We start from the raw sequence: 25,721 nt of genomic DNA on the forward strand, positions 1-25,721 counted from the left end.
GGCCGCGGCCGCGGCATCTTACCGGCCACATCCGGTCGCGGCCGCGTCCCGCGCCGCTACGCTCACTTATTCCATGAGCGATTTGCTCGGTGTTCAGGGCCTCGACATGGGCGCCGTTTACCATCCAATACCTACGATCGGCCTATGACCAACGATACTCACACCCCTTTCGCGACCGCAATAATTGCAACTCGTCCGGGGGTGTCATATTTACGTCCGATTGTTCCGTTCAATTTTAATCGATTAGTTATCCATCTATTTTATATTGCTTATCTCGATTTTTCGAGCGATTTCTAGGTTTTGTTGTAGCATTTTGTCGTGAGTTTTACGATTTCTATATGCCGAAGGACAATATAATAATACGATTTTTAATCGCAGACGCGATAAAAGTTTTTCTCAGTCTTTTGCTTTAAAATAATATTTTTTGATATGTGCCAAAAAACTTGTTGTTTCGAATAAATTGATTTAGATTGCATAAATTATAAAGTTTGGAACTCAATGAATTAAGTAATGCTCATATAAAAGAAATATATATGTGTATATATATTTTATTGGATCTATTTAAAACTTGGCCAAAGAGAAGTCAATGTACTTTTTATGATTTTTATTTATTATCGATGTAAGATTTTAGAAATCTTGCTGAAGAAAAATTAGTCTCTCGTAATAAATGCGTAATTTTTTAATGAAATATTACATTAAACAGCACTCTATACATTCCTCAATTGAGACTGTTCTTCGTTTTGAAGTAGTCAACGAAAGAAATCGAAAGTATTAATTATTATAATATATGTCAATCAGTGATCAAACGACCGATCGTGATAGATATCAATTTCAAAAAGTGCAATATTGTAGATTTAGGAAAACCGTTCTTATTTATCGGTTCGAAATACATATCGAGAACGCGATATTTCCGCGGAGCTGTTCGCGGTTGGCAATGTTCGGCGAAACTGTGATCGTAGAAGCAGAAAAAAACGCGTAACGAATTGCAAATTTAATCGACGTAGTAGTTACCTATGGGGCCTCATTTTCTCGTAGTAAAAAAAGTAGACACGTAGTAACGAGATGAACGGATCGCAAAAGACTGGTAGTTATTTCGTAGATAATTAGTAACGCAGGTAGTAGGACAATAAACAAAGTGTTCAAATGTAGAGAGAAAACGACCTAACGATGCTCAATAGTAAATCGCCGTCACGTCGAACGTATCTCCTTATAGGATTGTCTTTTGACTTTAAAATTTACAATGTTTAAATATGAAGTGAAAGTCTTGAATAATGTTGTACTTCTCAACGTAACATTATTAAATTAAAAAATTATTTAGATTTTCCAATTTTTCAAAAGAATAGTAGGAATATTTTTCAATTTATCAATTTGTTTAATATGAAACATAAAGTAAAAATCTTAAAAAGCTTTTTCATCTTTCAATAAAATATTATTAACTTTAAAAATAAAATCTTTGTATTTTTTTTTCTTCGAGCTTTTAAAAGAAATAGTAACAGTTATTTATTTTGATGTTTTCATAAAATACATCTTTATAAGTTACACGATCATTTCTATAGTATTTTGAAATTGAAAAATCGAAGCTACATTGAGAATGAAAAAGTTAATAATAATCAAAAAGTTATCTTACATTATTAGATTAGTATAATCATTAAAGTATCCATTGAAAATAAATATAATTATTGCTATATAAAAACATCTTCTTTTACATATTAATGAAGATAGGCAGGGTGAACGAACAGTAACTATACAAGTCGTGTCTAACTAAATCTCAATCATCTACCAACGTCGAATAATTAAGTTTTCGGTGTCCATCACACTTGCCGTTAAAAGCACTTCGATTAAAACGCCGTAGAAATTAACACCGACATCGAGCCTTCAATGAAGGAGGAATGAGAGAACAGGAAATCGAAAGACAAGGTGAGCAGCAATTTTCAGGTCACCCTGATGGGGAAACAAAACGACAAGTCCTCGATGGAGATTGTATGTTCGTCGTTCGGCGGCTGTCAATTTGTTGATAGAACTAGTTGAAATTTTAGCGCGTTGCGAACAAAGCTCTAACGTAGAAATTGTCGTCTGCGAGGTTACGCGACAAGATCGGGTAATACCATTAAAAGATGGAGGATACGGGAAAATAGTCGCGTTTTGTGGCGTATTTTCGAACGTCTTTAAAAACGACAGCATATCTTTTCAGGACGAAATAACCGTTTGTTTTGAACAACGAACGTGCTTTTTGTCGAGGCCGTTTTAATTATGAATATCTTATCAAAAAAATTGAAATAATATACAAGAGAAAAACATTCTTTTTCTCCTCGTTCACCCAGGTAGTGGTCCGTTACGTGCACTCCTCGCGAGCACGCGAGCGATAATTGAAGGAAATCAATTAGCGACACATACCGACGCAAATTGTTGGCGAATGCAGTGAGAGAGCGGTTAGCGCGACGGGAGCCCGCAGGAAATGGTTGGCGACACGTGCACTTCTCATTTGTCGCGTCTTCCGGAATATTTTTCGCAAGTGACTTCATGAAATTTCATAATGTCGAAGCAAGAAAAAACTCTGTGTTCTAGACGGTATAAAGATATACTCAAAATAAGGAAAGACACGAGCTCGACACTATTTATATGTATATAAATGCATAACATGAATCTATATACATATACATATATACGTATAATATATTTATATTCTATACTTATATGGAATGTCCCAAAACGAACGGTAATGTCTCATCGATATATCAAGAATCAAATCACAGAAAAAAACTTAAATAATTTTGAGAAAAAAAGATTCTAAAATATTGACAAATTGATGAACATTGTGTGAGTATGAGTAGAAAATTATTATTCTCTCTTTCTATATCTCTCGGCTTAATTATCTTAATTTTACATTAGAATTTAAAACACTACAACGTCACGACAAACAGCAGTCTCAAAATTAAAAAAGAATTAAATATCAAATGATACATATATTAGTAGTTTTCGGACACTCTGTATATTGATATGTACCTAACGATCCATTATAGATTACGCCAGACGATATATACGTTATACTATTGTTTTGTATCTTACCTATTTGGTAACGCCATAGCATTTGATATTAATATCGATATATTTTGTGAGAGCCGCATTACACCTTATAGTTTTTTGTAATAGACCAAACAGATATACATATCGGAGCCTATATATCTATCTATCTCTACATATTTAGGTAATTAGGTAAACATTTATGTTGTTACCAGACCTTAGATATTATTGAAACTCTAGGCGCTCTAGGTTCGATTAGTTAGAGCGAATCAGTTTTAAACGAATTAATATACTATGTACACGTTCCTATCGTTGAGACTACTAGTGGACTATAGCTTTTGGGAAGTCAACTATGATATCGTTAGTTTAGATTATACTTTAGGCGTTCGTCTTCGCGGAAGATCGCGCATGCACTCGCGTTCATTCATCGACAAATTGTTCACAGGGAAGGCATTTGGCCTCCGTCGTATAACATTCCCATATACTCATGTTTCCTCTCGCAAAATAATTCGCGAGAGAAGTGAGATAAAGCGCGGTGCTCAACGTCTTCCGCGAAGAATACGCATTACCAGCGGCTTCAAAGAGACCTATTATATTGTACCTATTACTTAACGAGCTACGTTACATAGTTACATTTATATTACGTTACACGTAATATTATACCTCTTTCTCTCTCTCTCTCTCTCTATATATATATATATATAGGATATATACTAAATATATATCGTGCGTATACCTGTCTATACCTAATGCCTCAGCTCCTGTATATCCTACTCATACACTACTCGTTACATAGTACTTAACTCTTCTTAAATGCCGCATAGCATCATTTACCTTGATAATAATGCGTGAGACGTGTGTCCTAGAAAGTACGTACTTAGCCAGAGAGGCGCAACACTGTCAGTTTCGTAAGTAGACCAGACTTTGATGATGCGGTTTTATCATTGGTCTTTGTGACACTTGGCTGAGCCACTTGATTTTGGGTTTTACGGGAATATAGAGTATTTGATGATGTCTTACATAACTTATAACGATTCGACGGAATGCATTCCTGATACACGGCCTCGCGAATGTATCTCCTCGTCCGAGACGGGACACGCACATCAAAGGGAAAAAACATAAAATTCTAGTGAGTAGCTCAATGAATTCCACGTTGCCGAAGCCATCGATGTGACGTAAACGTTAATCGACCGGCAACTCGATCGTAAACTCGAGCTGAGACAGGCTTTATGCGCTCCTCGGAACTGCGAGAGACTGTTAATATTAATACGTCGTACATAAACGTCTGCTCTACGTGAGATCGATATGTTGCATCTGAGAAAGTACAGGGTGTATACGTAGATGCTAAATAGAAAAGCACGCGCGTAATTCGCGCAAGAATTATTTACATAGTATCGTCGAGATCTATTCACGTATTTCGATGAAGTGACAAAGATATATGTCTCTATATAATGCTGCAAATGATTCGATTGAGATAAATGCGAGATATAGTGCTCGACGTACATGCAAATCTTATTGTAGCTCAGAAGAGTTTAGAAAGCCATTAAGACAGAGAAAAAGAGTGCAAAATGATAGTAAAATACCATTGAGCGCTTGACGCAATCAAAACCAGCCCGGTAGAGAGACTTTAGGTACGAAATTACTAATACTATTAATATGTATCAGTGTATTTTAATGGCTAGAATAAACGCTCTTATACTTTTTTCCATCTGCGTAATATTGTGAGAGCAACGTCGATATGGACACTAGCATAGTGAGTCTAGTAGTGTAGTATTATTGTGGTCAGTGTTTTTTTCAATATTGTATCGTCAATATAAATGTGAGTAGTGGTGCCGGTGCTATGCCACGCACATGATAGAAAAGTAAAAGTGGAGCACGTTATTATGTGCATATTGCTCAAACATTCTGCAAATTTGTCATTTGCGAAAGATATTCAAGTGGTGTGGCATATTACCGACCCTTAGTCGATATCTAATAAGCTATATAGAGAGCCTAGCAAATATTACTTAACGGTAAATAATTAACCAATACCTTTGGAGGCTACAATAACCATAGTTCATAGGAGGGTTTATTTTGTCGTAGAATTGGAAACACCTCGGCCGCGCGTAGTTACCTAGTACCTTGTCACACAGTTTAGAAAATGCGCTATATAGTCGATGCGATATACATATATACATAGTGAGAATCTTAGTTGTGTGGTCTTTTGGATTAGTATCGAATTATGAAATTTCATGGATGCCTTGATCTCTCTGTCATTCTGTTTCTCTCATTCTTTCTCTCTTTCTCTCTCTCTCTCTCTCTCTCTCTCTCTCTCTCTCTCTCATTTTCTCACATACTCTCTATTTAACCTAGAAAGCTTTTAATCCTATTTCTTATCTTTTTTTCTCTTTTTACGTTCTTTTTTATCGTTTGGACCTAGTCATCCGTTACACTTAAATCCCGACGAATTTCTGCAACGCTTCGCTTCATACTTAACTTATCTCCGTGTACATATTCTTAAATGTTTACGCCTACCTTCGCCTGCTCGAAGAAAAATATTGGTCTTGCGACATATAAAACTTTGCAGAAATAATTGACACGTGAAAACTTTACTTCTGACACGTAGCTTATTTCGTAAGTTTTCGAGCGATCAATATCTTTCTTCGTACGTAGTTGCAGAAATTTTGATGGAGACTTGAAATCGTTGCACTAACGAACATGCTATATAAATAAAGGGAAAAAATCGAAAAGAAAAAAGAATTGATAAAAATAAGTAAACAAATATTCAGAAATATATATTAGTTTAGGTCGAAATTATATTTTAATCGAATTTGTTTTTCCTTATAGATTTTATGTGGTCTCTGGGAGCATTACCTGATGGTGAGTACGTGAAATATGATAGTAAAGAATACTGACTAGTAAAGAACTCTATACCTACTCTGACGACCCCTATTATAGACATAACTGAAGAAATAATGATGCTATATGGCTCGACAACCTTGATACATAATTGTCCATTTCATCTATTTGCTTTAACATATAATACATTTTACCTATAGCATATCTTTCAGTTCATTGATGTGAACCGTATGTAAATATTAGAATTTAGCGGATTAATTACTAACTTCTATTAGCTTTTATATTGATGACAATTTAATCTAATTAAAAGAATAGATATGGCTATAATTATGATGAATATAATTTGATGGGTAGATACAGTTCTATAAAGCGGCAGGATCGAATTGATAAAATTGGACTTGTCGGAATATTTAGTACTTATTTTTTACTAAATATACTATTAATGACAATTTTATACTGTGCGCCACTTTGAGAAAATTTACTGCCAGCTTAATATTAAGTTAACAGGACCAATTCAAAATAAAGGAAAAGAGAAAAACTGTGTTGGAAATCAATACGATTGAATGTGTATTAATTTGTACTATCAAGAATAATATATTATGTCATTTCCAAGAAGACAGTGACACTGCTAGCTTAATGTTATATATAAGCTGGCAGGACCATAAACAAATAACACAAAAATAAAAATTAACAAAACTAAATTTGTATTAATTTGCATATCATTGAAAGTAAGTTAATATTTCATATTTTTTTCTCTTTAATATGACTTTATTAGTACCTACTTACAATCTATATGTCAATCATTAGTGATTTCGGCAAACATAACCTGATACTAAAATTTAAGAAAAAAAATTTTTTAATGTGCGTTAAATTAAGTTTGTATCATAACCGTTTGTATCACTTTGCTTTTTGTTTGTACCTTAAGAAGTTCGAAAATATAACTAAAGGATTGAAAAAATGCTACCCACTTTAATATAGCACCCCACTTTAAGATATTTTAAATGTGTAAATAAACGTTATTTCGTAATCGTTCGTACACGATTGTACTATATAATCGTTTTCATTTGTATATCCTTAAGAGGATGATTGTACCGAAATTGTAATATAAGAGTGAGAGCTAGCTAATTTTGCTATTTCCGAAAATATTTAAAATCTGCAGATTGGTGTTATTTCGGAATCGTTTCTACTCGTTTTAATCCGAAATATAATCAAAATTTCGAACCCGCTTACAGATTCTTCTTTAAGACACAAATAAAAAGAAAAGTGAAACAAATGATTACAAACCTAATAATCCGCTTTGAAGAAATTTGTTTTTGAATTCTCGAGTGCCAGATTCACTTAGGTTTCGTTGCTGAGGTCACAATGTATAGATTATAAATATGTATTAATAAAGTTATTTCATGAAAAAAATGTAAAAAATGATACAAATTAGTAAATACAAATTTAATTTTGTCCATTTTTACCCTTGTGTTTTTTTTTTTATTTCAGCCAGCTTACACTTATTATGTTACACTGAACCAGAACACCAAAAATGTACGTAAATACAATTCCAATGAAACAATTTTATTTTCATAATGATTTAGGTTTCATAAAAGGATGAATATAAGTTATACATAAAATTATATTATTAGAATTCACCGTAACAATGAATATATATATTGAAACAATATCCCATGGATTTATTAAAATAACAAAAACATTTTTTTAAATACATATAATGAATTCAATTATTGAACTGATGTGCAGACTTTATTAACTAATGAAGCAATCCGTTAATATGATAAATGTATTTTATCACTTCTATAAAATTTTATAATACGATACATCTAATGAATGAGTTTATTAAATCTATGAACACTGAAGGAACGAATTTTTTTCATCGATTTAATTAAACGTTACATTAAGTTATGATACATTCATGTATGTACAGCAAATTAATAAACAGTGATGTGTTATATCATTAAATCTAGTTATATTAGCTAATAAAAAATTCTCAATGTAATATTCATAATATATATTAAAAGTTCATTGTATCAATGAATTTCAAGTCAATAAACATCATTTATTGATATTACGAACAAGATTTTTTCAATGTAACAGTGTCACTGTTTTCTTGAAAAATGATACATAATATAAAATTGTTTTTGGTAGTACAAATTAGTACAAATCCAATTCTATTGATTTCTGATATAATTTTTCTCTTTTTCTTTTATTTGGAATTGATCTTGTTAGGGTAAACTCAGGTATTATGGCCATATATATACGGATATAAAATGGTCGTAAGCTGTAATTTCTTTAATAATTGCTAAGTATATTTTTTATTTAAAAAAAAAGCATTGGTCTTTGTTAACCTTGCAAAATTGTCATTAATGGTACAATTTAACAAGTATTATATCTAAATATTCCTATAGGTCCGGTTTGGTTTTGCTGTAGTTTGATATTTTTAACGAATTTTTATCGATTTAATAAACACATTTGTGAATTATAAATATAATTTGGAAAGCATTAAGAAAATTTTTTTTAATCATTTCCAGTTTTTTAATAACATTATAAATTTTCGTATAAAAATAAAATAAAAACCTTGTGAATTCTTTTATTGTCAAATTGAATATAATACAGTAACAGATATTCTTGCATGACATTTCATTACTCATGATTTCTGCTTTTTCGCAAAAAATAAATTTTTATCTTTGTAAATATATTTTTATAAATCATATTTACATCTTTCCAGGCGTTTTTAAATTTCTCAAAATTTTATCCAGCAAATAACGTCGAGATATATGGAAGAGTAAAAAATAACTACATTTGTACTTAAACTACATTTGTAGCATGCCAAAAGCAAAATTATATGTCTTTATATTTATACTGAAAAATATTTAGTTACAAGAAATAGTGATACACAGGGAGTGCGAAAAAATTAATAATATTCTTATGCTTATCAGTGTTTATAAAATCGTTACGAATGATTACATTATCCCAAATGTCAAGAGGATTAGTGAGTTGTAACGAGGAGTGTAACGGAAATTTTCGTTGTGTTTGCAGGTTTCCCAGCGGCAGCGTACGCGGCATACGCAGCGGGCCGCGGCTATTCTGGGTACCCTAGTTTCGGATTACCCTACCCGACAGGTAACCACCTTAGCCTTAACCACCTTAACCACCACAATGCGGCCCACATCGCGCCCTTGAACTTGAACTTGAACCTCATACAGGCGCAGCCCGCGCCTCATCATAACCCGCCCACTCCGACACCACTATTTTACCATCCTAATCTGGACCTCTACAACGCCATGCCTCTGTGAACTAACTCACTGATTAACGATACCGATAACGAGCTGTGCGCGCACTCTAACCCATCGCTACACGCTAACTGACTTGCTGTCGCTTGGTCCATCCGATCCTATCGCGGCGAGAGAGCGTGTTGCGACGCGAAAATCAACAAGGTGAGAGATAGCCCCCATATTCTCGAGGGTGATTCGGGCGGTTTGAAAGCAAAGACACGCGTGCGAACTTGAGGATCCCTAAGGGGATCTTCCTCAGAGACGTATACTAAACTTTCGTGAGGGACAAAGCGATTCTCCGTTCTAGGATCACGAGTTCTCGAACTGAATGACGCCGACGCGTGGAACGCAAGCAGGTTCCGCCGAACGCGCAGGAATAAATGACGCGAAAGATTCTTTAAAGCACAATTCCTCTTTAAAACAGGGAGAATTAGTTCTAATTTTACAAAGTTTTTGTAATTCTCGAAAGCGAGAGAGAGCCATGATAGAGTAGACGAGGAGAAAACGAAGAAAACGTTGAGCCGTGAGAAATTTCGCCTAATTATTTGCCAGAATATTCGGAAATAAATTATTAATATCTAACACACACACAGAGAGAGAGAGAGACAGAGAGAGAGAGAGAGAGAGAGAGAGAGAACATTATCAAGCGACAGTGGGCGATGAGAATCATACAAATAGATAAATAATTACTATATCAAAGTTACCCTATAAGGCTTAAGAACACGACGAAAAAAGTCATCTCGTTTCATATTCTCTTGTATTCTCTTTACATTTGTATATTTATCTTAGTACTAATTAGCAGGATGTTCGACAGATCTTATGACCATCATTTTATTATGCAATACATTATTTTTCTATTATATTTTAAAATATTTTTTAAAGGATTTCAAAGGATATAAATAATCTATTCTCTTTCTCGTTCTGCGGTAGACAATAAATCATCGAGTGTTTGCGAAAAAGTGTGTTGTGCTACCCGTGGATTCGAAATTTATTGAGCTGTTATAGCTATGGTGCACTATTGATTCTCCCTTGTGCAGTGGGTATCATTTTTAAAGAATTCAAAATCTCTCTCTCTCTCTCTCGTAATATATATATATATATATATATATATATATATGAATGAAAATATGTAGATATAGAGGAAAAAGAATGTGCATAGATTATGCCGGGTGTAAAATGCCTCGTGAAAGTATTCGAACAATTTTATTCAATTTAATATAGGTGTATTACCGTTTGAATACTTTGGTAAGCCACTATATGTGAAATCAATCATTCCTTTCAATAACGAATATATCCCAATAGCAATCTCAATAAAAGCAAATATCCAATCAATGTCCGAATTCATCAGTAAATACCACTAAATATTGAAATAGCCGATAAAAGTTATCAGAGGAATACTTTTACTTTTACAGCGTTTATATTAGCCAAAATTGTGTAGGGAGAGCGTACAGTAAAGCCAATATTATATATATATTTTGTAAATACACATCGATATTTTGAAAATCGATGATGTCACCAAAATTGAGTTCAAACTGTTCAAAGCTGTTTGGCGTGGTCAACGGATCGTGAAATCGATCGCGATATAAAATGTGTGTAGATGGAACGGGGTAAAATGTCATTGTTGATATCTAGCAAGGATAACAAGTACGTATCGATTGACAATGATACGCGAGGGACCGCATCGCGGTCCACTTTAATATACACTTACACAACACATGTAAATACACACACACATATACACAATATACACGCATTTAGCTATTGGCATACACATAACTGCAGCGACTAATAGAGTATCTATACGTAAAACGAGCACGTCCATCTTTCGATTTGTTGAAATCGAAGTTGATAATAGCTCATGCTTTCAAAGTCGAATCTTCTTCATAACATATTCGCGAAATAAAAATCACGGATTGCATTTAATTATGTTCGAGTGAAATGTACCTCTTTTTTCTATCACAACTCGATATGACGATTGTCTATCCTCAAGCCCAATGGACAGAATTAAAGGATAGTAAATCGTTAGTTTGCACACTTGTGAATTATCAATCTCTTATCCGTCTGTTTCGATTTGTTTCTTTAAACTTTCCTTTTAACAATATTAAATTGTTATCTGTATTTTTACTGATATTTATTTGTTATTACGTCGTAAATTTTGTTATTTGATTTTATTATATAAAATTTGAAACGAGGTAGCAGTCAAATATATTGAATGTAATAAATATGAGTTTAATAACATTGAAACTTCACTACGCAGCCAAACCGAAGAGTTGAAATGAAAACCAGATAACCCATAACGTTTTAAAAGTTAAAATGAAAACCAGCATAAAACCTTATAAAAAACCATGACGTTTTTGTCGGTATCTTCAAAAATCCTATTTTCTATTTTTTTCAAGTTTGTGATAAAAAAATATTATTATTTATACAAAAGGATTGTGTGTGTTTTTTAAAAACCTTAGTTTTATTTAACAATTCCACCTTAAGTTAATTTTCAATGAATTTATTAGTAATTAAAATGTAATTATTATTTTTCTCTTTTAAAGCTTTCTACATAGATATCATTTTTAATGGTTTCCTTTATTGCGCGATTTGTCTGCTTTTCTAATGTAAACTATTATGTAACTTATGTAACTATAATGCTTTTAAGATATCTCTTCATTTTCCTTAACATGTATTATTGCATACTTTATCACTCGTGCTTTCATTATTTCTCGCCTAGTAAATGTACGCACATTTTGTTCCGCGAAAGGCGATTACGTTCGAAGCTATGCACCCTTCCATCCCACGTAATTTTAACCCTTCCACACGCCTTTCCGCTCCTCTATGTCAAGCATGTAAAGCAGTAATGACGCGTCACGTTGTTAACGTCGGACAAACTGCGATCGGTGGTGCCCCGTCGCGATCGAAACTAATTAGCAAAATTAATTGAAGATAGTATCATCTAACAATATCGCTTTAGATTCGCTTCAAAGAATGTTTCAAAAAAAGAGAAATGCGATTCCTGTTATCTTGAGAATCTACGTACATTGATTAATTCTTAGAACAATACATGGTATGGGTGGGAAGAGTATTCATAAATAATAATGTATAAATGTTTTTCGGACGTTGATCCATCTCTCAAAAAGCCGGTTCTCCTCATTTTTCTCCAGGGTGTGCTCGATACTCCCAGAATCATTTTCAATTTTCCTCGACACCCACTATTTAAAGCATTTGAATAACTTTTCGAGATCGCCTCCGCGGTCACCTTTCCATCCTTTTCGCTCGTTCCCGATCTTCTAACCTGGTTTGTGTGTTTTATTGCGTATAGTTCACGAGGCATGGTGGTAGAAGGAAAAGTAGATATCATTCGCGACGATTGATCGCTATAAAGAATTCTTCGTCACCCCTGTTCCTCAGTCCGCCTTCCTCAATGTATTTCCAATGTCCGAAAAACATTCGTCGGTTAAGCCATCCTCTTCGCAAATATGGGAACGGGGCGATCTTCTGCGAGTGAAGTAGGAACGTGGGGAAGGAAAGATATTTCTAGGGGGCGGCGACGTATACTCGAGTTACATTTGTGGAGAACTTCTTCAGGGAAGAAGGTCTTAAGCTCGAACGTGTGTGTGTGTGTGTATTCCCGAATTGCAAATTTCCGCTGCGAGAAGTCAAACGGCGACCGTGATTTAACGATCGTCGCTAGACATTCACTTTCATGTTACGAAAGCGCCAAACGAGATCGTTTTACGATGCAAACTGCATTTGTAAACCGTTGCATATATTTCGTATATTGGCAAACAAAGACAAATCTTTCTCGATAACTTACGAATAAAGGGGCAAGTGTGCAAAAGATGTTTTTGTGCAAAATCGCATCATTCTCACAAAATCATTATTTCCTATTATGTCATATCAGTCATACGAGAGATGTTAAATTTCTTAACTTTACAAAATCTTTTTTTATTATATTAATTTCTATAAAAGAAAATTATTTTTTATTAGATATATTAATTTCTATAAATTTTATCTCTTTTTATTAATACCTTTATAATTAATGGAAAAACAAAATGTTTTTATTTTAGTGCTTTCAAACTTAACTATTGCAACTTATAGAAATACGTCAAAGGGATACGTTACATTAACGATATACGTAGTACATCAACGCTTGATGTGATGCTTATAGATACATGGTATTATGTGACATTATTGTAATGATGATAACTGAATTCCGAATATGGTAATACCAAAATTACCAACAAATTGTCACAAATCCGATCCTCTCGTCTACCCCTTCAAATCATGTTTTTCGATTCAAGATGGATGAGATGTTTAGTGCGTCAGCATAACATTATACAGCAAATTCGCTCTGTTAGTTACGCTGCAAGTTTCCGTAGAGCGACATGGTCTATTTGTTAAATATTGACACGAAATCAATGAGTTTCAATTACGTTTAAATTAACGAATACGCTTTCATTCACATGTTAATCGATTAAAGGAAATTTACGTAAAATATTATTGATATTTGGAAAAATTAATTGATTGATTGATTTTATACAAATTTTTCAGTATTTGAGAATGCGTAACGTAAAACAAGTTTTAGTTAGTTTTTCAAATTCTACAACTAAAAAGTTTCTTTTTTCCATCAACAATTCTGTCAATGTTTACATAGTCAATGCTAAAATTTTTTTAATGCAACGGAGTAATTTCGATATATATACATATATATAAACAATAAATGCAGAATATTTCTCTTTCTCTCAATCCAGCGAACGAGTTGAAGGAATGAAAGGCACCGCTCTCGCAGTTTGTCCGATGATACTAACATATAAGTTATCTTAAAGCGTGTGGTACACTTTATACTTAACATTTTTGATATGTTTAATTGTTAAATTAATGAAACAGGTGGCGTGAAAGCGCAATCGCAAAACAATAACTTAAGGAAGATTAGCGAGAAAAGAGAGTAATGACTTAACGGGCTGATGATAGTGTCGGGGATTTAGGGATTACCTTTTTTTTATCTATACCGTGTGGAGTGTAGAGTAAAATTCTCTAAGAAAAAATATAACTAAAAGTACCGTGTGATCCAGCAGCGCGTAGTGCGAACGGCGACGTTAAGAGGGAGAAAAGTGTTTAATCCTTAAATATGCGAAAGTTATCAGGAAAAAGATAAAATAAAGGGGAAACACGGAGAGAGGGAGATAACGAGGGGCAAATGTACCGACCTGTCGCTCTTATGATACGCGCTAATAACTGCCCCAGTCGGGCTAGATTTCCGCGGTGCAATCGCGGAACAATAGTAAAGAACCGAATCCTTTTAGCCTATATGACCGCCTTTCTTACGAGAAAATAACAAGCTGCACCGTCTCCATATTTTTCCCGGGATAACGCCGCTTGAGTAGACAGCGTAACGACGACGACGACGACGACGATAAGAACGACGACGATTTCCTCTTAGAATGCAAACGCAATAACGAGCTTCTTCTCTTCCTTGCCTAAAGAAAGGGAGGTAGTTCCTAACGCCTCATTGGACATCTCAGTCGATTTTTCAGACTTCAGAGGCACTCGAAAGGGACACTTCTCCTTTTCTTTTCGGCTACTTGCCGGCGTGCACGGACTTTGCAAATATATCGGACTTTCTTTCTCCTCGTCGTTTTTTTTTTTTTCGACGGATCGTTTCGTGCAAGGATCTGTTCTGTATATAAACCGACCGATTCGAGTATGTCCCAAATCTATAATAGTCGGTAAATCAGTTAGATTATTCAAATAGCAGAATATTGGGGAGAAGGAAGAGAACACCATCGCATAAAACATGCGTGTTAACAAGAATATTTTGTTATCCACTTATTGTGCAATTGGCATTAACATTCCTTTAATACAGTCGTTCTTTTAGATTTTTGTTCGTTTAGATTTTTTTATTATTCTTTTTTTTAATTTTATATCATCATTGTATAAGTGAATGACTTATATAGTGAACGAAAAAAGTAAATAGAAGAGAACAGGAACTTAACTAATTACCGAAACATTAAAGTCTTGTTTCTTTTAGCTTCAATATGCATTGCTGCAAGCATAATGAAATATTTAAAATTCTGTTTTAGGTAACTTAAATACACAATAATAAACGTTTAATTATAACGTTTATTTTAAATATTAGTATCGAACAATCATATACTGTTTCTGATCAACACTATTATTTAACGAAGTCGGAATATTATTAAAATATTTATTTTGGGAGAAATATAATAGATGATTTTTAAATATGATTAGAAACTATTTTAGAAGGTTCTGATTTTAAACATATATAACATATTAAATAATAATTATAAAAATATTAACTCAGTTTTATTAATTATATTACTATTAGTTTATATCATTATATTATTAATTATAGTTATATCACTAATTATCATGGTATTTATTACATTATTATACGCGATTATTATTAAACGCGATATGTCCCTATTCATATTCGATCAAGGAGCGAAAGGAAAGGAAAAAAAAAAAACAGAATAAGAGAAAAGAGGCGAGAGTTTTACGCGTTCGCGATTCGCGTACGTACACGCAAATCGAAACTCAGTCCTTTCATCGGAGAGCCGAGAAAGGGTGGGCAGCTGCGACGAAGCGGAAGGGTTGTACGTGAAGCGGGGGTGGGAAGAGGATGGCAGAGGCGCACCGTCGTATTTCACAGTCATTACCGTAACGTGTTACCGTGCGCGCTCGTTGCGCCACGCAATAAATCGTCGGTTACCGTTACTATGGCCGTAAGGGGATAGGAGGGGTTACAAGAGGGAGATGAACACGAAGGGGGGTTATTGTGAAACCTCAACCTGCCACCGTGCCAGTGCGTTTCTGTTAACCGTTCGTAACGGCACGATCGCGACCTCCTTTCCGATTCTTTGCACTTGAATCTTCCTTGCTTTTTGCATCTTTTTCACCGCACAGAATAGTTTAATCTTTCTAGAGATAAACCTTTCCAGATAGTTTAAACATTTTAGATAATAACGTTGAGTATTAAAACATTTCTGTTTGCGAAATAACAACAATTTCTATTTTCCTTATTCTAAATAAGTTATCTAACATAAATTAATAACATTCATTTTTATCTATAATCAGCAACCTTATATTATTTTACTAAAAAAAATTAATAAAAAGAGCATATCAATCGTTTTAAAATTTAAAAATAATTTATAAATATTTGTGTTACACACTTATAATTAATTTTTTCTTATGTAAAAATTATTAAAAATGAGAGCTAATTTTAATCACTTTTATTTTTCTTAAATCTTTTAAAATTTGAGAAGCGTTTATTGTACATATCTAATGCGGTGCTTACAACACAAATAACAGTGCTATATAAGATTTCTTTGTCAGGTTTCTTTGCGATCTACATTCGCCAGTTGCATCTTCCATTTTCTCTGCCGACAATATCTAGAAACATCGCGGCATAGAGTTCAGAATGCAAACAACAGCACGATTGCTCCAATACTCACGAATTAATATCGCGACAAGCTCGATTCGCACCACTTTCGAGAGCGCGCCACGTCGTTACGTTCTGTCGCGCGTTGCGGTGTGTGACGGATTTTTCTTTTTTCCCCCTTTTTATTTCCGTTTTTGCGCGCCTGGCCTTTGTTTCGTTCCATTGACGACAATGCACATAACTCCCGCGCTTTCCGCTTTCTCTCTTCCGTCGTTTCCGCGTTTCGGTCTTTGTTTGACACGAGCGGACGATTCGTTTTTCCATTCGCGAGTTCGAGCCGCGAGTAGAAGCCGCCGGAAATAAAACGAAGCAAACGGGAAAGAGTCAAAGAGAGGAATGATTTGAATTTCGATTATTCCTGCAGCAGTTTCCTCGCGGACACGCTCGCGAATCGATTACGGCTTGTCTTAAATCTCACTATGAAAAAGTCACAGATCGAGTACAACAGCATTTTGCGCGTATAGAAACGTGACTAACACAAAATAATGTAAAAAAAAAAGAGAATACACTGTTGTTATATTTAAATGGAAATTTACGGTGTTCATTGACTGTGAATATCTTATCAATTACAGTTTTTCAATTTCAACGTAGATTCATCAATTTTTCTTTCCTATATTATTATACGTAAATATATACTCGTATTTAACACAAATGCCAATTATAAAAATATCTAGGCGAGTAAAAGAATATAATACCGAATAAACGATATTGGAATAAACAGTACTTTAACTTGCTTAAATGAATGATGATTAACATAGTCGAAACGTATAAATTCCAATATGATACAAATTTAAACCGATAATGATAATAAATCAAATTAAAACAGTGAAAAATCCTGTATTTGGTCAGAACAGGATCTTAGTGATTAAATATTTCTTGTATATGAATTTATATACATATCAATACGTATATAAGTTTTAAAAATTACAAAAACAAGAATTTTTGTAACGAAATGTCTATATTGCCGCTATGAGATTGGGATGATTTGATGGATCACAGAATTAATGCTTGATCTTTTCGACCGTGCGCGGTGTCGAGCGCGAAAAGCTCTCTCCTCCTACATTTGCTGTCAAGAGATATATTTTCTATGGGTCGTACTACATCGTCGTGTGTACATCTCGCTGTACTGTGTGTATACACACAAACACACACACACATACACACACATATATATACCTGTTGTAAATCGTTGTACATATCGTTTGTAGCGCGAATGGCGAGGCTAAGGTAATACGTTATAGCTTAAGGAAAACCTCGACTCCACGCTAAGAATTCCAAATATCCGAAGCTTATATATAACGCCGTTTCCGGAGATTTACGATATCGCCGTCATGCGAGAGACACATATAGTATACACGGCGGCACCTGCTCGCGTCCGGAACACAAATGCAAACTCACCCTCGCAATGAGTTGCGTACAAACACGTGCGCGCACCCGAGACCGTTCGAGACTTCACCCCGGAAATGCATTGGGTCACGAAAATCTCCACGTACGCCTGAAGAAGCTTCAAGAAAATGTCGGAACTGATATAAAGTCTTGCATTTTGAAGTATCTATTCAACAATGTGAAAGAGCCTTTGGAAAAAACACATTGAGCTCGGAATTATGCGGAATTAAAACATATATCGTTATTTTTACATTTTTGCCAACTTTTTGTCTATAAGCTCTATATATATATCTATATATATATATGCGTGTACTTGCTTGTTTTATATGTAAATGTGTATTTCTTATGTGTGCGAAAGTTCTTGTGAATGTTTTATAAAATATTTACAATTTTGTTATTTTTATTCATATGTCATTCAATAAGCAAGACAAATCATTCAATTTGATAGAAGAAATTAATTATAAATATTATCAATTTTGTATATTTTTTTTGGAGTAAGACGTTCTCCATATACATATATGCAAAATTAAAATATTTAAATACTTTTACTTTTATCTTGTCCTAATTTTCTTCTTATTCTATCTTCTTGAGTTCCTTAAACAAAAATGTTCCATATATAATGCTGCGTATAAATAAATTTATTTCGTTACATAACTCGATATTTTTTCGAGAATATTTTGTAAATATGCGCGATTGTACAGTCATTATTCATATGACACATTATGTACACACAATATAAATAAAAGAGTAAACGATATAAATAAATATATATGTATACAGAACGGATAATATATACAGAGCGTGAGTGATGTAAATTAACGTTGCTCATATTTGTTAAAACGCAAGTCTTGTGAATTATTAATGAAATATTATTAATTTCTATGATGGCGATCGGTCGCCAGTGATAAATATGGAATCGCTACGATTAATACAATATGCAGCCCTATTCGCTGAATTGATCTTCATAGCTCATTATATTAGAATCAGAATAATCTCGCAGGAAATATATTTGCAATAGAAATGCCGCAATATACTCAATAAACAAAGTTTATCAAATTATAGACTAAGAATTTTTGAAAATTTTCATTCTAAGAACATATATAGATGATTTTTAATTTCAATGCAAATTTTTCACTGATATCGTTCTAAATCGATTCAACCCGCGAATATAGCAAATTCTAATCTGAGATAATGAGATGGTATTTTCGCGCGAAAATATGTTCCGACTTTTGCAACCATTTAATATAATTGAACATTATTCTGTGGTTGATTAATTAGTTATGGTGCTCATACTATTTATATGAAATGAAAAAATCGCTATTTAAAATAATATTTGCGTGGACAAAAATAATTTTTACTTTAAAAAATCCACTAGAAATTATTACGAGTATAATATTCAATTTTATTTATTTCAATTTCGAATTATTTACCTATTAGAAAGTCATTTCGGCTGTAATGAAATCTCTTGATGAAATCGCTTATAATTTAGTTGCTCGGAATAATCCTTCGCTGTTAACATAAACCCGCAGAAATTTTGTCAGTTTGTATCGCGCTAAAATGAGGTATCATCTCCGTTATCATCGAAAGGTTAATCCGAGAGTGTGTAACTCCGTATGTTTTCTCAAAATTGTCCAACGAATGTTTTTGTTACCAGTATAACTATCGAAAGTCGAATTTGAATTTTCTGAAACGGCCTGTTCTCACGTGAATCGCTTGACCGGAAATTAAAAAATGTTCACAGACGCATGGCTGGCAAACTCTGTGGTCCTACGTCAAGCAAAGCGTCGCCTGCCTCTACCCCCATTCCATTAGGTACTGCCAAACACAAGATTCTAAAAAGTTACGACAAATACTACACGTATTTACACACATTTGCGCGCACGTGCGCGCGCATACACACACACACACACACACACACGCGTACGCATCGCGTACTGACACACACAAAACCTTCGGCAGAAGTATCTCGCGCGAAAAAGTGCTCGCCTTCCTGCAAAAGCATTCGCTCTCAAGCAAACAGGAACGAAGGAATGGCAAGGAAAGAAACGGATAAACGCGTAAATACCAAAGTAAGAGAAAGAGAGAGAACACATAGGGCACATTAAAAAAATGAAATAGATAAGGAAAGTCGAGATTTAATGACGATTTAATGACGATTCTTCGATGAAAGCCGAGTACTACCCCATCTTCTCTCTCTTTCTGTCCTTCTACTTCATCTTCTTCTCATTCGCATAGAAATAGACAGATTGTTCTGTATTCCTCTGTCGTTACTTTGAAAAGCACCTAAAAAATGAAGATGAGTGCACATCCGAGGTATGATGCTTAATGGCAAGGCTATTTGTATAAAAAAAATTAATTATGATATCGTCAAGTTCTTATTACTTTCTGTAAAGTGCATAAGCACTCTCAGACAAACAAAAACGCAGAAACAACAAAAAATAAAAACATGTAAATGTATTATAAATTTTGAAGCAAAAAAAAAGAGAGAAAATACTAAAAGATATCAATGCAATGTTTCTATAAAGATGTACCATCGAAACAAAGAAACACTTTAATAACTATGGGTAAAAAATAACAATAAGTTAATTTCACTACGGGTTGCTCGAAGGTAAATTAAAATTTAAATATTGATGCGGGGAAATAATACTTCCTGATTAATTTTATTATTATATTATTGTATATAAATGCACGTTTTGATTCAATCCTTTTATAAATTAATATTATTTAAAAAGTGACATTACTTAATAGTCACAAATGTCAAAATATTGGAATCTATGTGATGTACAAGCTAGCCTTGCCACTAGCTATCAGTCATTGTTGCTTGCCGCAAAAATATAGATATAGTTAACAAGGAGATCATACCTTATCCCTTCGTTATAATATGTATATGGGGAAGGGGATGTAGCAGCTATAATAAATTCACACACAAAACACGCGGTAATAATAGATCGATAATATAATCTGAGATAGAGAGATATCTTAATGCGGAATTACCATGAATCATTATGAGAACGCAAGCTAGATATAATAATTATACGTAAACAATTAACGATTATTGAAGACTATGAATTTTCCCTCATGCTTTCCTAGAATGCCCCTCTTCCACTTCCTCCTCTCTAACTTTCGCCGGTCCAATCATTCTCTCTCTTTTCCATTCACTTTAAATTTTAACGCGTTTCTCTCACATAGATGTTGATCTCATGTAGCAATTCAAGATGTAGCCACGTTCTATGTAATCTCTAAGCTAAACACTTTAATCGAAAAACACTTAGTGTAGGACATATATATGTAGACATAACGATATAGACGTTTCCGAGTGTTTCGATTATGACGCCTTGTTAAAGCGATGCGCTTCAGAGTTGCCTATACATTTTACCTTAAATTTTGCTGTCAATGGTTTATAACGGTCATAAGTTTCCATAGCCATATATTGTCACATTTAATTGTAATAAAAATCAGATTGCAGACAATACGAAGCAAAGTAAAATAACACATGTCTTTATATAATAATATAGTCCTTTACATTCTCAAATGATATTTCAATATTTCAAATAAAATAAAATAGTAATATATTTGTGGGAAGCGCGAGGATTGAAAAAATTAATTTAATGCAATTAGAATGCCCATGTGAGCCTCCGCGGATGTTGGCGTACAAATTACATATTCCCAACACGATAGATACAATTTGCAATCAAATATATCTACCAAACAAAACCAAAATAAACGCAAACGTTTCGACTCTGAATTTGCAGTCCTGGATTTAATATGTGAACAATTTTGACGCTAGTGAATGTAATATAAAAAATATTTCAATTACGCGCGGATTCGATAAACTTTACTTATAGACTTTTCTTCAGTAAAAGAGTAATGACTCAGAAAAGGGGAAAAAAAGGGCATAATTTATCATTAATTTCTATTATATTTTTTCAAGATTAAATATTTTGACAGCATCGGGATATTAGGTTTTTACTAGGACATCTTAGTAGAATATAAATTTTTGCGTTAAAGTAACAATAGAGCAGGAAAGAGAGCCAGTTGAAACAAATTGCAAAAAGAAACTTGAAGTAAGAAAGTTGCACAGTTTGTTAATATTATAATCACAGCGTAGATTTATCGACTACAAAATTATTATAGAAAGATTAAAATGCATCGCACAAAAGCATCGCGAACAAGGTGCTGTTGTCGTGACACATGACTATTTCTTAATCAGAAAAAAAGTTACATATTGTGCTAAAGTAGAGTAAGGCATACGTCGAGTTAGGCGAAAGTGAAACGTAAGAAAAAGAGTACCGACCCTCGTAGGAGAGATTAGCATCGAGATAAGCCGCTCAAGGACCGTTGGCCATTTTGCGCTTCTTTATTATTATTATACCGTTAATTCCAGGCCTTTCCGAAGTCCCACACTTCCGTCCCTCGATAGAGCGTCAGGAAACTCCAGAAAGCAAGGACGATGCGAACACCAAACGCTCTATTAAATAGATTTAATGATTAAAGTCCTCGTATATTAATTTTACTGTCATTACGCGTCATGCACGCGTTGCAGATTTTCATTTAATTAAATTTTTTAAATCGCTCCCACGAAGGTTCACTCAAAAGAAATAAAATACAGTTCAGATTAATTAAGGATGTTAAAGATATCGTTAAAAAAGAGGAAGGTAGATTATGCATAATGCACACGTAAATCGTGGTGACGCGGTACTTTTACGTTCTTACACCATTGCATGTATACATTTACCTTCATACATATAACGAAGATTAAGAGTAATTAATTACAGCGCGGATTTATTAACGGTAAATAGGAGGAGACGCGAGCGGTGTCGTCGCACTAATTTCTTCTCCTTGCTTTCTCGGTTTCATTCTTCCTACCCCTCGCTGGCCCGCATCCCTCTGGCATTATTCCACCCATACCGCAACGTATATTATATACGTTCGCGAGAGCTGTGATCGAGTTTGGATTCCGTTGTGTATTCTCGAGTTGTCGTTAATGAAGGTCCTACGAACCATCTGTATGGATCGCAGGGCGAGAAAACGAGTAAAAAAGATATGTGTACGAAATATATGTTACGATATATAAGTCTCGCGCGCATAGAAGAGAGACAGAAGGGCGACGAGCGAATTGTCCGTCCTCGTCCCTAAGACGTTATGGAGAACGCAGATTCACGAAGAGAGCAGCCAGATTTACGCTCGTTCCCGCGAATAGTCTCACTGGAGACTCATTTCTGCGAATTACCGAAACATAAATTGTCAAAGGCTTGCATTCGCATATCAGTTTAGCGCTGTGTTTAGCCGTAAATACAACCATCTAATTTTCATTTGTGTTTAATCTATAATATATAAAAAAATTGCATTTAATATATATTACTATAGGAATGTAATGCTAAAACAATTTGTATACTTTAAAGCTTGTGTTATTCTAAGTTGAAGGTAAAAGGTTGCCTAATTTTGAGCTTTGTTTACATATAATTACCCCCTTATCTAAATTATCTTAGTATTGTTATTTATCTAAACATCAGACTGTTATATTTATCTAAACATCAGACTGTTATATGTGCTAAACATCTAGTGCTTATTTAACAATAAGCAGCAGACAATTAATGCATCCTGCAGTGCTAAATGCGTAATGTGAATGTACATCTTACAATTAGAATTTATGAGCGAGACAATGAGGAGTAAGCCAAACCCAAGAGGAGACACTTATGTCCTGAGCTTATACATTTGTTAACGACACGAAATGCTTGAATAATATTATTGATACTTTTATGCGCGGCTATAGTTCGCTCGCATTAACGTCATCGTCCTGTCTGAAAACGAAAAATCTCGCGATAAGTGATATTCTGTTGTATATTTCATAAATTTCACTTTGTGTAATATGCATTTTCGCATATGTCGAAATTTTCTTTAGATTTTCGCAAAACGGACGGCGCGGTTAATGTTACCGAGTTATGGTCCGATTGTTGCTATTCGTAAGATTGTTGTTAAATCATTATGATCGCGCGTGGATAAAAATAATACTTTGCCCGATCCCGAGAATGACTCTCACGATGCCACTTGCACTCACAGAGAAAATAATCTAACGATACTGAAGCGCGTACTACGCAAGACTACTTGAAGAACGTCGCTATGAAATATATGTGAAATTATAAAGCAATTGGAGAATGTTTGAAATATGAGAAAATATACCGTCCAAGATAATATAATGTTTGTGAGAGCAGAAAGGTGCAGTTCCGAAGCCGATTGACTCGCGGGTTATGCTTGGGATTGAATTTAAAACGTCAATTAAGGGTTAGGAAATGGGAGAAGTTCAATATAAATATCCATTTCGTTTTTAAACTACAAACTTCTAACACGTTTATTAATCCTTAAGTACCAAAATAAAAATTATAATATTTTTTACTAAAAAATATGTAACATTTTGTGATTTGATTCTTTAATATACAATATATGTATAAGAATATTCCTTAATATTTTTCTTTCCTCTAACATTTATTAATGATTCTTACATATAACTTTTAAATCTAAGAATTGTCATAAAAAAGCACATTTAAAAGCAATTTTAGATATTTTAATACAATACAAAAAGCGAAAATCCAACAGAATGCGAGACAATTAAACTTGAGTTATAAAGATAAGATTTTATTATGGTACTTATGGATTAAGGACGACTGGTGAGCTCATTCTATAATCGCACACACTTAGAATATTTGTACTTTTTAAAATTTACACACAAGCGGATGTATATTATTTTAAGTTATTATTACCGTATAAATGAGATTTTTACAACTTGCTCAGAAAATCTCTTCAAGTTTTCTTGCACGCGAAATCGTCTTATTCGACAATCGCCAATCTTTTTTAATGCATAAGATTTCGAACGGTGTAGAATGAAACATGCTTCCGACGATGCTTCTTTCCTCCGCTTGCGCTATACGCGCCTTAAGAGAAAACACACTCGTGAAAGTAATTAATTTAACAGGCGATCGATGAGGGCTCGGACGATTAATTATATTACCAACGATAAGATGAGTAAGAAAGTGACGAGAAGAGAGAACTTGCAGCCGCAAAAGTTTTGTAATTGTTTCGTGGGTACTCAATAACGTAACACTTGATGCCCATCAGAGATCGCTCTGGAATTGAATGACAGAGTGAGTTCACTTACGCACGCGCGTATATTAACACCACTATGTAACGATTCTCTCTGGAGCTCTATTATTATAACGACTAAGAATTATGAATAGTAAATGTCTGTAACAAATAAAAAGTACCACGCAATGAACGAAAAAACATATGAAGACAGAATTTCTCGATACGATTTGTGCTGCAAGAAAGAGAAAAGACGAAACAAATGCACTTTTCCTCTCAATCAAGATATACTCTTACCACCTTTCTTGTAGCACGACCAATGATATAATATGCTTTAATTTGAGTTTTTACTATGAGCTAGGTGTCACCTCACACAAATCAGTACAATTTGATTTATAATTTCATAAGAAACAATTGATGTAATATCTCTAATATCTAAGACGTCCTTTCAAATTTCAACAATTAATTAGATATCATTTATATATGGTACATTGACGTTCAACTTCAAAGTAACATATATACCTATGTATATTCTAACATTTAAGTAATGTGCTTCTCCAAATACAATTTGAAGGCAAAAACTTCCAATTAAGGATACACATATGAAAGCAACCTGTGGTAATGAAGAGATCTAATCTCTCTCTCTCTCTCTCTCTCTCTCTCTCTCCCTTCCC

At 33.9% G+C, this 25,721-nt stretch overlaps 1 protein-coding gene across 2 annotated transcripts in view; it reads left to right on the forward strand.

Moving 5' to 3' along the window:
* Rbp6 (RNA-binding protein 6) overlaps positions 1 to 25,721 on the forward strand; it is a 652,248-nt gene that overhangs the window by 607,662 nt on the left and 18,865 nt on the right. For both annotated transcript variants that reach the window (XM_018541612.1, XM_018541613.1), the window contains 2 exons: positions 5,848 to 5,880; positions 8,902 to 8,985. In XM_018541612.1, the coding sequence (XP_018397114.1) occupies positions 5,848 to 5,880; positions 8,902 to 8,985 (117 nt within the window). The remainder of the gene's footprint in view (positions 1 to 5,847; positions 5,881 to 8,901; positions 8,986 to 25,721) is intronic.

The sequence above is a fragment of the Cyphomyrmex costatus genome, unplaced genomic scaffold, assembly GCF_001594065.2.
Source record: "Cyphomyrmex costatus isolate MS0001 unplaced genomic scaffold, Ccosl1.0 scaffold296, whole genome shotgun sequence".
Taxonomy (NCBI): domain Eukaryota; kingdom Metazoa; phylum Arthropoda; class Insecta; order Hymenoptera; family Formicidae; genus Cyphomyrmex; species Cyphomyrmex costatus.